The 16,436-nt window shown below is 43.2% G+C and overlaps 1 protein-coding gene across 1 annotated transcript in view; it reads right to left on the bottom strand.

The window, feature by feature from the left end:
* TPD52 (tumor protein D52) overlaps window positions 1-15,758 on the bottom strand; it is a 188,323-nt gene extending 172,565 nt beyond the window's left edge. The window contains exon 1 of the mRNA XM_074944198.1: window positions 15,518-15,758. Coding sequence (XP_074800299.1) covers window positions 15,518-15,539 — 22 coding nt within the window. The 5' untranslated portion in view covers window positions 15,540-15,758. The remainder of the gene's footprint in view (window positions 1-15,517) is intronic.
* Window positions 15,759-16,436: the final 678 nt, after the last annotated feature.

The following is a 16,436-nucleotide window of genomic DNA, read 5'->3' as shown; positions in this document are numbered from 1 at the left end:
GGAGACCCATGAACACTTACAGTGTATGGTACAAAGTGTACAATAAAAAGCTGAAGTGGGGGATCACGTCAGCTTGTGAATTATGCAAGTTCTCAGCTAGAATTAAAGTAGAATGTAAAGCCATGACTGGAACTTTGAATGTATTGCACGATTTCAGCAATCACTTATGCATTCATCCTGTTTCCTAATTGTAATCCACAGTTATGAAGCCTATAGTGAAAGTTAACACAGCTATTTCTTGTTACTGGGTTCAGTAGTAAACTGCATGTTATATTCTCAGTTTACAACCTAAGAAACAGTTTAGATATTTAAATAATCTCTATATCCAAGCAAGAGTTATGGAAAACTCAGTGAGCTTTAGGCCACTGCATCAGTAAGTGTACAAGCCTTGTTTTGCACATGGTGCCACCAGCACATGTGTGATAACTGCTGAGAATATTTAAACGCTAGCATTTTTTGCTGGGATTAAGGTGACTAATCTAGATTATTTTCCATTCATTCTGAAATGTAGAATGTGATGCCAAAGGTGTATGGGTTTTTGGGGGGTGGGGGGAGGAAGGGTTTAAACACCCAAGTTCTTGAAATCTGCAAGTATGATGTAGGCAATTCTCAATGGCACATTCAACCTACTGCATTATTTAATCAACAGTACTTCCAACATATTAAGACATTCTCTGCTAGTAGTACTGTGCTAGAGTACTCTCCACTTGTTGAAAGTGCTTGAATCCTTATTTCTATAAAGAGGCCAAAACTTAGTTGCTTGAAAGGAGAGTTCAGCAGCATCCTAAAGGGGTTAGATAAACAGCAACTCCCTCCCCATCCAAAGCTGAATTTAATATAAATAGTCAAGTTATAAAGACTGTAGATGCTAAACACTTGAGAAAGCTTGCTTTATTGTAACACCCATTCTCCTCTAGACCCACACATTTATTCACGAGTTTTTCCTCTGATCTTAAGTATGAAGGAAACTTGAGACATCTTATTTTCTTATAGTTTGGCTTTGATGATATGTAGAGTTTTCTGAACTCAATATTTTGATTGTTCTCCCAACTTTTTTCAACCACCACCTATTCTTCCTTCCCATTTATATGCCACCTGTTGGGTTAAGGGCTGGAGTGAAGACCCTGCAATGTCCTTCCAAGTTTAAGAGTGGGCAGCCCTGCCATAACTATCAAGAGGAAGTCCATTTAGTTTAGGTAAGAAACTGAAGGATATTCAAAATTGAATACTGTAGTATTAAATTAAATGTATAAAGTGTAACTCTTATAAGCAAATAACCAGAGCATGAGTCTTCCTTTCTGTAAGTGTATTCTATTTACAGCTACAGTAAGTTTTTTTTGTTTTTTTTATAAAACAGAGAGCTCTCCAGATTCTACCTAGGATAGGAGTCATGGTGGGTTTCCTTCTCATACATAGGATGGGAGGATTGTCTAGACTCAAATATGCCCTCAGTGACATGCAGCTGCATTATTTCCATGGGCTTTGTTAGTGGAAGTCACTGGAATGTTTTTATTAATGCTCAAGGGAGGTATAGACTAGTTCCCTCTTAACTGGGTTGGCACTGAAGTGCCAACCAGGAATAATCTTGATAAAAGGAACTAGTTGTTACTGTATAGGTTGTATAGACAGATCCATTTGAGTGTGGTTTTACTCTGAGTTCATAGAATGGTACCCCTTCAGTCTGGAAAGAAATCCATATCCTGCTCTAGTGCCCAAATAAAGATGAACACTGACATAAATATAAAGGGAAGGGTAAACACCTTTAAATCCCTCCTGGCCAGAGGAAAAACCCTTTCACCTGTAAAGGGTTAAGAAGCTAAGATAACCTCGCTGGCACCTGACCAAAATGACCAAAGAGGAGACAAGATACTTTCAAAGCGGGGGCGGGGGGGGGGGGGGGGGAGACACGGACAAAGAGTTCTCTGTCTGTGTGATGTTTTTGCCAGGACCAGAGCAGGAATGCAGGTCAGAACTCCTGTAAAGAGAGTTAGTAAGCAATCTAGTTAGAGGTGTTAAAATAACTTGTGCTGAATGGAATGGATATTCCTGTTTTTGTCTTTTTGTAACTTAAGGTTTTGCCTAGAGGGATTCTCTATGTTTTGAATCTGATTACCCTGTAAGATATTTACCATCCTGATTTTACAGAGGTGATTCTTTTACTTTTTCTTTAATTAAAATTCTCTTAAGAACCTGATTGCTTTTTGTTGTTCTTAAGATGCAAGGGTTTGGGTCTGTGTTCACCTATGTAAATTGGTGAGGATTTTTATCAAGCCTTCCCCATGAAAGGGGGTGTAGTGCTTTGGGGGATATTCTGGGGGAGGAGAGGAGACTTTTCCAAGTGGGCACTTCCCCTGTTCTTTGTGTAACACTTTGGTGGTGGCAGCTTTTAACCTAAGCTGGTAAGAATAAGGTTAGGGGGTCTTTCATGCAGGTCCCCACATCTGTACCCTAGAGTTCAGAGTGGGGAAGGAACCTTGACAAAACACACTGTATTAATACTTCATATGATTAATGTGACAACTGAAGCCTGTTTAATGGATTAGTCTTCACAAAAGATGTAGTTTACATTTTATTAAGATTCAGACTATGACCACTGATTAAGTATTTTATTGTGCACGCTTGTCGACACTGAGATACTGCTCCAGCTATGAATGCTGGTGTAATTTGCTACAAGAGTTTAAATACACTGTTGCCAGCCAAAGATACCGCAGAGACCTTGATATCTATATTTTAAGTTATGTCTGATGAGCTTGCCTCTAAACATTGTGTTGCTATGCAGAAACCGAGTCTGCAGATGAGTTTAGGGAATACAGATAAAGCACTCTTGACACATGGAAGCTTGCTTTAAGATGTCAATGACAGTATATTTTTGTAAATACAGTCAAGCCTCGGGAGTGCTTGTAGCCATGGATTTGTAAAGAATCCTGCTGAATTCAAGGTGTATGCTGTGTACATTATGTAAAGCAGAGCCATGGAACCTAGGATTTCCTGTCTCTAGGGTTGTTTGTTACATACTAGATACTAATAGGACAGTTTTAAAGTTTTGTGTTGCTAATACATAGAACACTGTATAATTTAAGCAGTTTCATTTCAGTGCTTAGTATATGCCTGCTGAGCTTCTTTTGTTTCTCCCTTGGGCAATCGTGCACACTGTCAAGTTTGACGTCAACTGCAATGCTGAGAAGTTGGACAGTACAACATCCTGTATTTGCAGCCCTTCCCCTATAGCAGGGGTTCCCAAACTGTGGTACACATATCCCCGGGGCTACAAGAGAAATTGTAGAATAGTGGATTTATTGCATTTTCATAACAGGCTACTCAGACAAAGCTTTAAAACTGTGGGAATGTTATATAAAATACAGTAGTTAATTTACCTCAAGATGTACCAATGAGGACAGAGAACTGATATGCAGAACCCTCACCTCTAATCACTGTACAGCACAGGTTCAGTTGCCCAGCAATTGTCCAGTGTAACTGAGCTCAAAACTTCGTCGGTGGAGGTTTTCAATTATGTATGTCACACTATATACTGTACGTAAGAGTGAAATATGGACAGATGGCTAAAGACAGGTAGCGTTAAGAAGAACACACAAAGGATCAGTGATGAGCGGGGTAGGGGTACAGGAACAGCTGGCAGATCTGGAATGGGGTATGCACTAAGAAAAGTTTGGGAACCTCTGCTCCATAGGGCTCAGAATCTGCTAGTGTTAGAAGACAAATTCGAGAGTTGATAATGTCCTGGTGAAAACAAACAAATATTTCTGTTCCAACCAATTGCCCACTGCATATTTGTGGGTAGAATGAAACTAGTTCTTACTGACTGTCTTATACCTGAAAGCAGGGCATGTTACTATATTAAGGATCAGTTATCTAGACCTAAAAATTTTAAAGACCCCTCAGTCACAGCATTACTCAAGAATCAAATCTAAAAATTTGGGCCCTAGCAGCTTGACCTTGAACTATGGGGCAGAGCTAATCAGTACCCATTTTAGTGCTTTACAGGAGGATGTATCAATTCTGAGATCATCATAATGGCCTCTTCTGGCCTTAATCTAATTTGACCTCATGCATAACAGGCCATAGACTTTCATCCAATAATTCCTGCATCAAACCCATAACTTCTGGGTTGTACTACTCCATTCAGTTTTATAAAGCCTCTCACCACTATAGTCAGAGCTCCTTCCAGAAGTGCAGTAAGTGATGTTAATGTCTTTTAGGGATTGTCTACACTGCCACTTACAGCACTGAAACTTTCCTTGCTCAGGGGTGTGGAAAAAGAAACCACACCCATGACTGATGCAAGTTTCAGTGCTGTAAAGTGGCAGTGTAGATGTGCTCCCAGCACTGGGTGCTATTGGCCTCGCAGAGGTAGTTTTTTTGTTGTGTTTTTTAACAGCGCTAGGAGAGCTGTCTCCCAGTGCTGGAGTTGCATCTACACAAACATGTTAAAGCGCTGCCACAGCACTTTAACATTGGCTGTGTAGACATACCCTTGGAAGAGGATATGCATTCTTTAAAGACTTTGAATGATGGAAAATCCAAATACTTTGAATTGTTCCAATTGTCAGTTACCATTACTTCATCTCTTCCTCTTCCCCCCTCCTCCCCCCCCCCCCCCCCCCACACACAGTTCAGGGATGGAGATACCTTTATGGAGGTAGAGGTGTATCCTGTGAACAGGTCCTAAACATTGGATAGATTTTGAGAGTCATAATTCTGGCCCTGCTCAAGCAGACTGGGTCCTACATCCTGTGATGGACAGAGTTTCAAGTCCTACCTTTCCACAATTTAAGGATTATCAGTAACCTCACTGCTGGCCTCTTAATGCATTAAGATATTCTCCAGCAGTGCATAAAACCTGCCAGAACTTGCTGTTTGATCACAGTGACAAAAGGCCTTTTTCTGAGAGAGACAAAAAAGAGTCAACGCCTAACAAGGAAAGCACATGAAGTACCTGCCTGCTGCAGCTGTACATGTCAATTTCTCCATTTAGAAGAGTAAATAAGCAAGGATAGGTTGCTATAAAAGCCTTGAAGAATTTGACAACTACTCATCAGGATTGCTACACAAGGATGGGCTCTCCGTGCACTGAAGCTCAGCAGCAACTCTGATGAGAAGCTCAACTCCACCCCAGCTGATTGATTTTACCAAGGTGCGATGCTGTCCCTATCCCTTGCTAGACACATTCTTTTGTATCAGTGTCTTATAGGGCTCTGATAAATTTGAAGCTCCACCTACCTTTACCTGCTGGAAGAGAGCACTTTCCCCCTTCTAGACTATTTTGTAACAGGAGGAAGGAGTCTGCCACTAACATTTCCCTGGCCTCTATATTTTGACTCTCATCTATGATTAAGGCTATGTCTACAGTACAGAGTTTTGTAGACAAAAAAAATTAAAGCAGCATAAAACAGCTGTTGCATGGCCACACTATGCTCCTTGCGTCAGCAGAGTGCATCCACACTAGCAGTATTTGCATTGACACAGGAAGCAGTGCACTGTGGGTAGCTATCCCACTGTACAACTGGCCACAGGGTGCTTTGGGAAGGGTTTGCAATGCCTCATGGGGCAGGTACAGCATCACATGATGCAGGTTTCTCAATCCCATTGTTCCATGGGCATCCTACTAAATTGCCAGCTGCTTTTCAAGTGAAGAGCGGGGGGAGGGAGAAGAGTGTGTGTGTTGGGGAAGAGTGTGTTAGCATGCTGTCTCTAAGTTCAGACAGCTGCCTGAGCATCCAAACCTGAGGCAAGGGAGGAGGACACCTCCCCACATCAATGCCCAGCTCTGCACAGCAGTCTCTCTTCTCCTTCCCCCTCTGGGCCCCCACAGCAGCAGCCTGTTCTGCCAGCTGATTCCCATTAATGGACTTCTGTGATTCCCTCCAAGTTCTTCCACAGCCTCCTCAGCAGCTCTTAGCTCTCCACATTGTGGAACGTCAAAGCTCCAGGAAGCTTTGACAGGGGAGAGGCATATGCCTGCATAGCTAGATGCAGGGCAGCAGAGTTCAAAACAGTGAGAGAAAGCAGGCATGGTGAGCATTGTGGGATACTGGGGAGGCCAGCTGGGGCGAGAAACAGCAGCATCTACACTGACGCCTTGTCACTAACTTTGCCACAAAAAACTATGCCTCTTGTCGAGGTGGTTTTATTTTGTCCGCAAAACAGTTTTGCCACCAAAAGTAGCTTTTAGTATGCACAGCTTCATAGCTTTTACTGACAAACTGTGTAGTATAGACAAGGTCTAAGTCCAGTGGAAGCTTGTGCTGCTCAACTTCCCCCAGAAGTAGGAAAATTTTGCTGTGCTGCTAGGTAAGAGTTAACAGCAACAGTGGTAACGAGTCCATCCTTGCAGATTCAGAGAGATACTACATTATCAGTTAGTGTTTAGGTTGCAGCAGCCAAGGACTAGAACAAAGTTTCAGTTCTGCAGAACTGGTCACAGAAACTTGCCAGGAAAAAGCTTTCCATTTGCAACTTGTGAGTGAGTAGATTTTAAGTACTCAACATTTAGTAAATGCTCTGGATGGTGTTCCTTGGGCTATGAACAGGGGCACAAAGCACAGCTGCAAAATAGGGAGAGCAGAACTTTTACAGTCATGAAAGTAGTTCCTTTTTTAACACTAGTTTCTGGTTGGCTAGCTGAGATTCTCCCCTTATCAACAGTAGATTTTAGACTTGCACTAGAAAGTGTTTTCTCGTATTTCCACACTTCAGCATTTGAGGACACTCTGCTTGTTCTTCACTCTGTTTCTCCCTCTCCCTTCCCCCCCCCCCACACAAAAGCTCGGTATGCCTTAGTGATAGAGACTTGACTTTAGTTTTAGGGGCTTCAATGTAGGCATCTAGCTAAGGATGACCTAGTTCCATTCCATCCTACCCCTCTCCCTGAGAATTAAGTACATCTCCATGTGCTCAGCATCTCTATGTTAAGAATCTATATGGGGTCCAAGCTTAAGCTGACTCACAGAAAATTCTGGCCATATAGTAGCACCTCAATTCAGTGAGTAGTCTTATTGTAGCACCATCTTTCCCTTCCAGTCCCCATTTTTTTGGCTTACTCTCAGCAGTCTACCCAAGGATGAGGATAAGTGAGCCATCTACCCCCACACAATGAACCTCAAGCCAAGATATTAAGACTAGGGAAGATTTCTCCATCAGAAACAGCTGTGTGCTTTTCTGATACAAGCTCAGTCAAGCTGTACTTTTGCTTTGAAGCCACTTATGATTCTTTCAGATAGCCTTGTGAGCAGAGGTCAGCAACCTGGACTATTATTCTGTTCGGGGGGGGGGGGGGGGGGCACCAAAAAAACCATTAAGTCTACAATAAGATTTTCTGTAAGTTAGTTCAGGAATCCTTAGCATTCAGGTAAAGTTCCTACACTGTTCTGCTGCCATGGAAACACTAACTTTTGTTTTGTTTCCATCTTGCACACTAATTGTATCCTTTCAGACAAATATGTCATTTTTATCTCAAATCCCAAAATACTTTACAGAATTATAGATAGTACATAGGCCAAACAGGCCAACACCTTTGTACATTGCTATGATGAAGGTAGATTCTCCAAGATCCCTTTGTGTTGGCATAGGAGCGCTTTCTACCATCATAAACAGGCAGAAGTGGCTCCTACACCAGCTGCCCCACACCCTGGTGTCAGAAATGCAAGCGATTGGGAGAAAGCATGACAGAGCTCTGGATACCAACAGAGCACTCGTAGCAATGGTGGAATTTAGAACAGCCAAGAGGCTTCTTCAATCTCAGAGACTGGTGCAAGTCAGGAAGGCTCACTCAACTCCCTGACACAGACCTCCCCACATTTCCTAGGCAGAGCAATGCTCTGCCACAGGAAAGAATCTGGCCCATGGAGAAAAAATTCCCCCAGCATAGATGCAGTTGTATGGGTATAAGAATGCATATACTGATATAGCTTAGCCTGGCAAAGCAAAGCAAAATAATCTATATCAGTACAGAGAACTTTATACCAGCATAACTTGATCTACATTAAGGCTCTCACTAGCCTAACTGATAGTTTAAAAAAAAAAACATACCCCTTACAAGTAGAATTAAAATAATCTATAGCATAAGTGTAGATCAGGCCTAATAGGAGCAACACTAAAAAATAGCTAGGGGTAGCATTTACAACAGAGATAAGATAGGAAGTTTTCCTGGAAAATGTAATCCTCATTTAGAGACAATTTAGCCCTTCCCTTTGCTGAAAGTACAAAGTATTTGTCAATGGAATGGCACCCTTCCAAGTCTAGAGACAAATGACACATCTCAGCTGCTACTCACTTTGCTAAGCAGCAGACTGAAGTTCAGAATTATTCTGTTTCACCAAAGCTGCTCAGAGTGCTATGGGCAGCTGTGAAACTGATAAGATTCATATCAACTATCTTGCTGGTACTTGGGGAAGCTCTGAGTACCTGAGGCACGCAGGCAATGAAGCTGTCGGGGGAATGAGGGTCTAAAAAAGGCTGGAAGAGCCAGAGAGAGAGACATCTTGCTCCTCAGCCTTCCACCCACCTCTCCCCACAAGCATTCGAGTGTCTGGCCATTTCCAGTTAGCCTTCCAGGACCCAACCTGTCTCCAGTTAGAAATCCTTTTCTCACTATCACCCTCTGATTTACACTGCCCACCCAAACAGTTTACCACTAAGTTTTGCCACAATATACAGGAGATCAAAACAAGTGACTTGGACACCATAAAAATCCTATTTTTAAATCAAGATTGGATGTTTTTCTAAAACATGCTCTAGTTCTAATGGAATTTAATTCAGTGAAATCCTATGGTCAGGGTGATGCAGGAGTCAGACTAGATCAGTAGTCCCTTCTGGCCTTATAACATAGGAATAAAAAGCCAATTTCTATTCATCTAGTAGATGTGCAGAGGTGAAGCTGACAAACAACAAAAACCTACAGAAAAGGTAAGTTGGATGACAGGATACTGAAGAGTTATTGACAGTGAGAACTGGATGATCCCTTAACTGTTCATTTCCCATTTGTCTAGCCATGTGCAACTTTAGAGATAAAGTTTTGTGAAGAAAGTAGTTTTGAAGTGTGTAGATTAATTTTGAATGCAAATCTGATTTTTTCAAACAAGCTTGACAAGAACTGATACAAGTTGACAAACGTACCATATTCACCAGGGCAGAATTTGATGGGTCTTGTATGGACTGACTAGTTGGCCAAAGTTCAACCTAGTGAGGTTCAAGGACCGATCTGCTCTGGCCACAGTAAAATGGGACTTTTTTGGTATAGCTAAATTCTCTCTTCAGTTTTACTTTCTTAGTCATACGGGTGGCCTATTTGCCTGGTGAAGTTATGCTTGTCGCTCCTGATTTTAAAGCACATTTGTTTCCTTTCCCCACCATTCATGTTAGCTACGACGTTAGACATGCAACATTAGTGCTTAGAGAGTCAACGTGAGGAAAGTTCCCAGTATTGCTAGCAGCAGTTCCCTCCACACTGGGGTTGATATAATGGATTCTGATGTAACAGACTTAATACAGACTGCTAGTTCTAGAAAGAGATGCTTATATTGGGCGTGTATAACAATGTGAATAGAACAGAGGAGCTCAGTGTACCACAAGTCCCAGAACACTTCAAAATCCTCTTGACTACTGGAGTGAAAAGCTTACATGCTATCATTCTTCTCCAGGTCTAGAAGTGGAAAATTGCTGAAGTGTAGGTAAAAGAAACCAGCACCAAATTGTGAAGTTTGAGCAGAATACAGTTCTACAAAACAAACAAAAAACAAGAACAAAAACCAAACACAGATTAGTCTTGGTAAGTCATGGAGACTTTTTTGCTGCATGTGGTCACTAAGCATTCAAGGTTAAGCCATTTCTGATCTGATCATACCGATAGGTCGCATCTGCACTGAAGTTGCGCCAGCTTTCTGAGCAATGGTGAGCTGCACTAGTGCTGGCAAAGGTGTCAGTGCCAACATAGACAGGGCTCAGATGTCTCTTGCTACCATACTGTGCAGAAGCTGGAAATGCTGGTACAATGTTTTCTACTGCTGAAAAGGATACACAACCACACGGCTTCAGGTATTTTGTGTAATAGGCTATTTAAAAGCTGTTCAGACTAAACTCTAAGCTTAGGTTTTTGAGGAAGGTGTGGGAATGCTGACAGTATGCAATGACCTCTGGTTTTGTATACACTACCACTTATGTCAATATAACTTATGTTGCTCAGGGGTGTGAATAAGCCATCCTCCTAAATGACATAAGTTACACCAATCTAAGTACCAATGTGGACAGTGCTAGGTCAGTGGAACAGCTTCTCCCACCAACATAGCTACCGCCTCTCGAGGTGGTTTTATTATGCCCATAGGAGAGCTCTGTAGCAATTCTAGTGTAGACTAGCCCCAAGTAGTTGGCCTTTAAGGGTGGGAAACTGTCAGTATGTAACCAAGGCAGGTTTCTGAGAAAGTTAGTGTCTATTTACCTGTGAAGACCCTACTTCTCAGGGACTACAAGCACCACAAAGCAAAAGACTGCATGATTTATCAGCATTAGTTTGTAGTGAAAGAGCATCTGGGATAAATAACACTAACAAAGAATAAGCATTAAGTAGCATTTTAAATGAATGCTGTGACATCCACTAGTTTTAGTAAATTGCTTTTTTGTTCTATAAAGTAAAACTTCTAGTGCTAACAGTTTTAAACTAAAGGCTCTCTTGCAGGGTTTCCAATCAAAGAACTAGTCTCTAGCCAGCATTACACAAGTCTTTCTATTGCACAAGTGTGAAGAAACCCAGTTTATGGTATTAATTGCTAAGTTTATGAAGTTCTTCATTTCCGTGTATTATTTTAATTTGTTTGTTTTGAGATGCATTTACCAGTGTATTTTTAAAGTTTACTGTTTTGAGTAACCAAACTATTTACAATTAATTTCATATTTAACATATTCTATAGTTGAGTACAAAAATTCAGGAACAGCTATTAAGCCATCCAAGATTCTTTTCACTTTGACAGGGTGAGAATGCAGCTGTCAACTTAATTGTTACAAGGTTGCTACCCTGCATTGACATCTACTAAGTGGAAACATGGGTTACATGGCAGTTTCACTATTATCACTCTGTATGCATCACAATTCATTCACAAACCTCACTGTTAGACCAACAAACTTATTTCAATTATCTTGCTCATGGCATAGACATCTCCTAGACTGTAGCCATAATCTTATATAGAGCATCTAAATGAGGTTTTCCTTCCACACCACCCAGAAAAGAGACAGAAAGCAAGAAGAGTCCAACTTTTGCTAGTTTTAAACAAAGTTGATCTTTTCAGCATTCTGGCTATTGCTGAGCTGGTTACGAGTTATCTGTACTACCTCTGGGTTGCCTTCTCACCCTCCTCTCCCCATATTCCTTTTGAGTTTACAGCAGCCACCAAGCGTCAATGAGATACAGCTTACTGACACTATGCTTTCTTAAGCAAGAGTTTGTTTGGCTGACTAGGCTAATATTGTTGTTGTGGTCATGTCAGTCCCAGAATATTAGAGAGACAAGGTGGGTGAGGTAATATCTTTTATTGGACCAACTTCTGTTGGTAAGAAACACAAGATTAGTATTGTCAGCCAAGTTTACAATCCAAAGAGACACCCAGTTAGCTAATTAGATGAGTCCTCAAGACGACAGGCCGCTGTAGTGGTAAGTCATTGGTGAGTGCAGGCCTATCAAATGTGGAACAAGAATCCCATGTCTCCTGTACTAGAGTTTTCTTACAGCTATATTTCTTTAGACTAGTTTCTTGCATGCCTTCTTTTTAAACTGATTTAACTAGGTTTTTCTTCACTACACAGGAGTCCTGTTATTTCAGAGTAGTTGACTTTATAATTGGGTATATTCTCATTTTGTACAAGGAGATCAGAAGTGGGAATTCAGAGAAACATTCTCTTGAAGTTCCTGAAGTGGACAGTAGTGAGACAGTGGCTTCTGGAAGAGGCAAGTATTTCACTCTACAAGTCTTGTCAATCTTTTGTTGCAGATTCCATGTTGTTTCAATGCAGAGCTATTACTTTCAGGGAATAGCTGCTTTGGAATAAAGTCTACCCTACAGTAATTCTTTCAATTAAATATACTTTGATGCAAGTTGTTAAATATTGCACTTTGAGTCTTACGGAGATAATTTATCTGACCAGATTAGTTAAGTGTAAAAGCTACACGTTTTCCTTAGTAGACCCTCACATGAGTTCAGTGGAGGTGCCCTGGCAACGCGTAAGTTCCATCCACTTTTTTTTTTTTAATAACATTCCACATAAAGTTAAAACTAAAATTTGACATACAAGTCTACAATTACATTGCAGAGTAAAACACCAAGTTGAGACCTCAATCTCAAGGCATAATGGATCATGTCCTCCGTACTTGACAATATTTGAAGGTGCCACATAAATCCTGCTGCACTAAATTTTACCAAAGTGACTTAGGAGCACAAATATTTACTATGGGACTTAGGTACAACGGAAAGGTTTACTTCAGTACTTTCACTAAATTTTTTTTCCTCTGCATTAATTATTTTACCAGGCAAGGCTTTCCTTCTGTTGTGCACATGCAGAGAAGTTCACAGCTGTCTTTTTAAAGTTATATTATCAGCTAATGCAGTACACGTCTACTAAAAAAAGTGGTTAACAGACTAATGCACTTGTTTAGTCTAATCAGGCCAACTGCATTGCCATGCGAGTTAACTAAAGTGCACTGCCTCTGATCAAAAGGCGTTATGGCCAAAGCTAGATAAAGTCCAAGTTGGAGGCATGCCAGTCTATTGTTTACACCAAGACAAGCCATTTACCATTTAGCCCATTGTGACTTTGAACATGTGTCATGAAGATACAAAATGAGGGCACTTGGATCCAAATATCAAGCTTGACCAGGTAAGGAGCAGCACCAATGGCTCAGGCAGTGTAAGAAGCTGTTTATAGAAATACAGTAGGTCTAATTTATTCCACCCAGCAGACATCAGTGGTGCATAATGCAGCACGTTGCTATGTAAAGCTACTGTGTAAAATATCCTGAAAGCATTTTAGAGCAACAGGTCATGTCACAGATTGGCCCAACGATAACCACCAACCTTAAGGTGCAAGATTCAACTCACTTTTTCCCTTAGTCTCATGATTAATCTCGAGAGAGGAGCTTCAGTTAACTATAAAGGCAGGAAGAGAGCCGTGATGCTGTAAAAGCTAGAAAGAGCCTTCCATGTATAAAGGAAATCCAAGCCCATGAATTTTTGCCTTCCAAGGTCTACAAACAGCTGCAGTGCCTCTGCTATAGCAATTCAGAAGCCTGTGGGCTGCAGCACAATGGACATCATACAAATTCCCTGCTGTTAGGCAAAGTTGTGAGCACTAGTATTAAGGAAGACCAATTTGAAAAGAAAAAAAAAAAAAAAAAAGTCCACTTACTCAGCATCCTCACTATCTGTTCCCCTCCCACAGCCATGTACCTCTACTGCAAGGGAGAAGAAACAAAGCTTCTCCAGTCTATTGGTGAGGAATTTGACAACTACTATCCTAGCACTCCTGCTCAAGGAATAAATCCCAGCACCCAACTTTTTTTTTTTTCCTTCCAGGTGGATTTGGCAGTAGGGTTTGGTTTCTTCATTAGAGCATTGCCCCCTACCTTACCAATATCCACTCCACACTATAAAGTCATATTTGTAACTAGTGGGTTCAGTTCTCCCGCTAATAGTTTTTGGTGGTTTTAAGCCTTGGATTTATTGTAGGAAAGCAGCTCTTTCATGCTACAGGAATACTGGATGTTTACTTCTACCAGAGAAGATTTGGCCGATTAGAATATTTTACTGGAACTGTTCCACTACCGCGTTTACAGAATTACCGTAATCCCTATCCCCCATCCAGATTCCTATAATGAAGGTGTTTTGTTGGGTTTGGTTTTCAATCCATGTTTACTATACTGTCATAAGATATCCAGAGTTCTGAGCACATTAGAAATATAGGATATAAATGCTTAGCCTGTGTTTTAAGACATTCACCTGAGCCTAGTATAGTTATTAAATATGAATGTATAAGCTATTTTAGAAGATTACCCAACATCTCAGAGGCTAAATCAGAGTAATTCCATTCTATCTTGTATGTGTACAGAAGGCAGAAACTAGAGTCATACTCAAGATTGGATTTTATTCTCTGGTGCAAAGCAGAGATCATGCCTTAGCTCAAATGCCAGTCCTGTGTTTGTACAGAGAAGCAGTCTCAAGGTACGTACATGAATCTGACCTTAGAACATTCCACTAAAAGCTGCATTCATGCAGCAAAATCATTCCCTTTAGAATCAGCTACATTCACCCTATGTAAGGGGCCAACGCCAGACACCTTTTATCTTAGAAATGTAAGCCGTCTGACCTGCAAGGAATAGGGATAGGAGGAAGGCTGCAACCCTCAGTAAGTAGACTCCTAAAGAGATACGTTGGGTGAGGCAATATATTTTATTGGACCAACCTCTGTAGGTGAGACACAAGTTCCTCTCTTTAGTATCCTGGGGACAACAGGGCTACAACTACATGGCATAAATAGAATCTCAACATTCTAGTAGAGAAGACATCATGGTTAAGTTGCATCCAATGAAGTGAGCTGTAGCTCACGAAAGCTTATGCTCAAATAAATTGGTTAGTCTCTAAGGGGCCACAAGTACTCCTTTTCTTTTTGCGAATACAGACTAACACAGCTGCTACTCTGAAACCATGGTTAAGAAGAATGCGGATTTTTTTTTTTTAAAGCGTACAAAGTCTTTAACGGGGACCACTGGGCAGTTAAACCAAGTAGCTGGGTCCACCTCAGGCCTGATTTTCAGAGGTGCTGATCACCCACAAGAGCAAATGGGAGTAGTGAGAGTTCAGCATCTCAGCAGGTTGCGTGCTTGGTGTTACGCCTGGCACGCAGGAGTAAGGGAGTGGGGGGAGATGAGACACGTCTTAGGCTAGTGCAGAGGGGCACAGTAGGAGCAGGGCTGGGAGGTGCCTAGGTCCCAGTAGGGGAGATCGAGAGGAAGCCAAGCTATGGGGAGTTTAGGTCTTTCAGTCTCCCCAGGCAGGGCCAGCTACCTCCACGCCCTCTCCTCACTCCTCCGCCCCCAGCCACCGCCGGAGTTACAGCAGCTGCCACGGCTCCCAGAGGGCGCGCGCAGCTAATCACTATGCAAACAAGCAGCGCTGCCCAGCGGCCGCTTATCGCCATGCTCCCGGATGCCGCTAGGGACAGGGCAGGGGGAGGACACAGCGCAGGGCCCCCGAGCGCGGGCCGTGCCCTGCGGCGCCAGGGGAGGGGCTGCCGCGGCCACGCCCGCCGCGCCCAGAGGCGGGAGGGTTCTGGGGCTGGGGAAGCGCAGGGGCCGGGGGGCTGCAGTCAGGCTGCTCCTCTCTCCCCTGTCCCGCTGCTCCGGGGGCCGGCGAACGGGCAGCCCCGCCCCGCCAGCAGCCCCAGGCACCGCCGCCCCCAGCGGCTCCCCTCCCCGCGGGGCCGGGGCAGACAGCGGGCGCCCGGCCGGGAAAGCCCCCCGTACCTTGCTCGCTGCTGGGGTCCATGCTCGCAGCCAGCGCCCTCCGGAAACAGCCCGCCGCCGCCTTGCTCCCGTGCAGCCCCGGCTCAGTCACCACCCCCCGGCGTCAGGCTCGGCAGCGCGAGCGCCGCCTGGGCTTCATATAGGGCGGGCTCCCAGCCACGTCAGCCCGCCGCCAGCCACCTGACCGGAGCTGCCCTGCGGCTGGGGCAGCTGCAAGGTGCTAGCAGGTGAGGGGCGGCGCCCCTGGCTGGGGGGGCAGGGGCGCTGCGCGGGGGCAGAGCCGTGAGCCCCGCGCTGCTCCGCCTCTGGGATTCTCCGCTCAAGCCGGGCAGGTGCTGGGAGAGAGGCAGAGTGATTGGCAGCCCCGGCGGCGCCCCATCCGGCGTCTTGGAAAGCTGTCCTGGAAACGTACCAGCCCGGACACGAGCGGCCCCCTCAGCTACCAGGCGTTCAGACATCATGGATCAGGCCCCACGAAATCGCAAGCGTCACTTTAGAAAGTAGTCTATTTAAAAATAATAACCAGGGGGTTCTTTATACTTGCCTGCTGGTTTATGTGTCTTTGGGATTCCTGTTTTCAAGCTTTTTCTCTGAAACCCAGCGGGCTGGCAATGTCCTTTTTGAAAGGAAAGGCAAAATTATCACATCATCCTCAAATGGCTCCAGGAGCTGGGTCTTTAAGATGCCATAAAATGCCAAATATCTTGAGACTTGTGATAAAGTCATGAGAAGCTAGAGCATTCTCTCTACCTTTATGATGATGATCGTAATGGTAAAAGTAAAGATATTTCATTTACTCTTCAAATAAAGATTACTTTTCCTGGGTGAGTGCACCAGTAAAATTTTGCAAAACAGGTCTAACCTAATCTGAGCGTCTAGGCATTTATAAATTATACCACATAATGACTGGTATCTCTCT

This window comes from Natator depressus, chromosome 2 (genome assembly GCF_965152275.1).
Source record: "Natator depressus isolate rNatDep1 chromosome 2, rNatDep2.hap1, whole genome shotgun sequence".
Lineage (NCBI taxonomy): Eukaryota > Metazoa > Chordata > Testudines > Cheloniidae > Natator > Natator depressus.
This window is presented reverse-complemented; position numbering and strand designations above follow the sequence as displayed.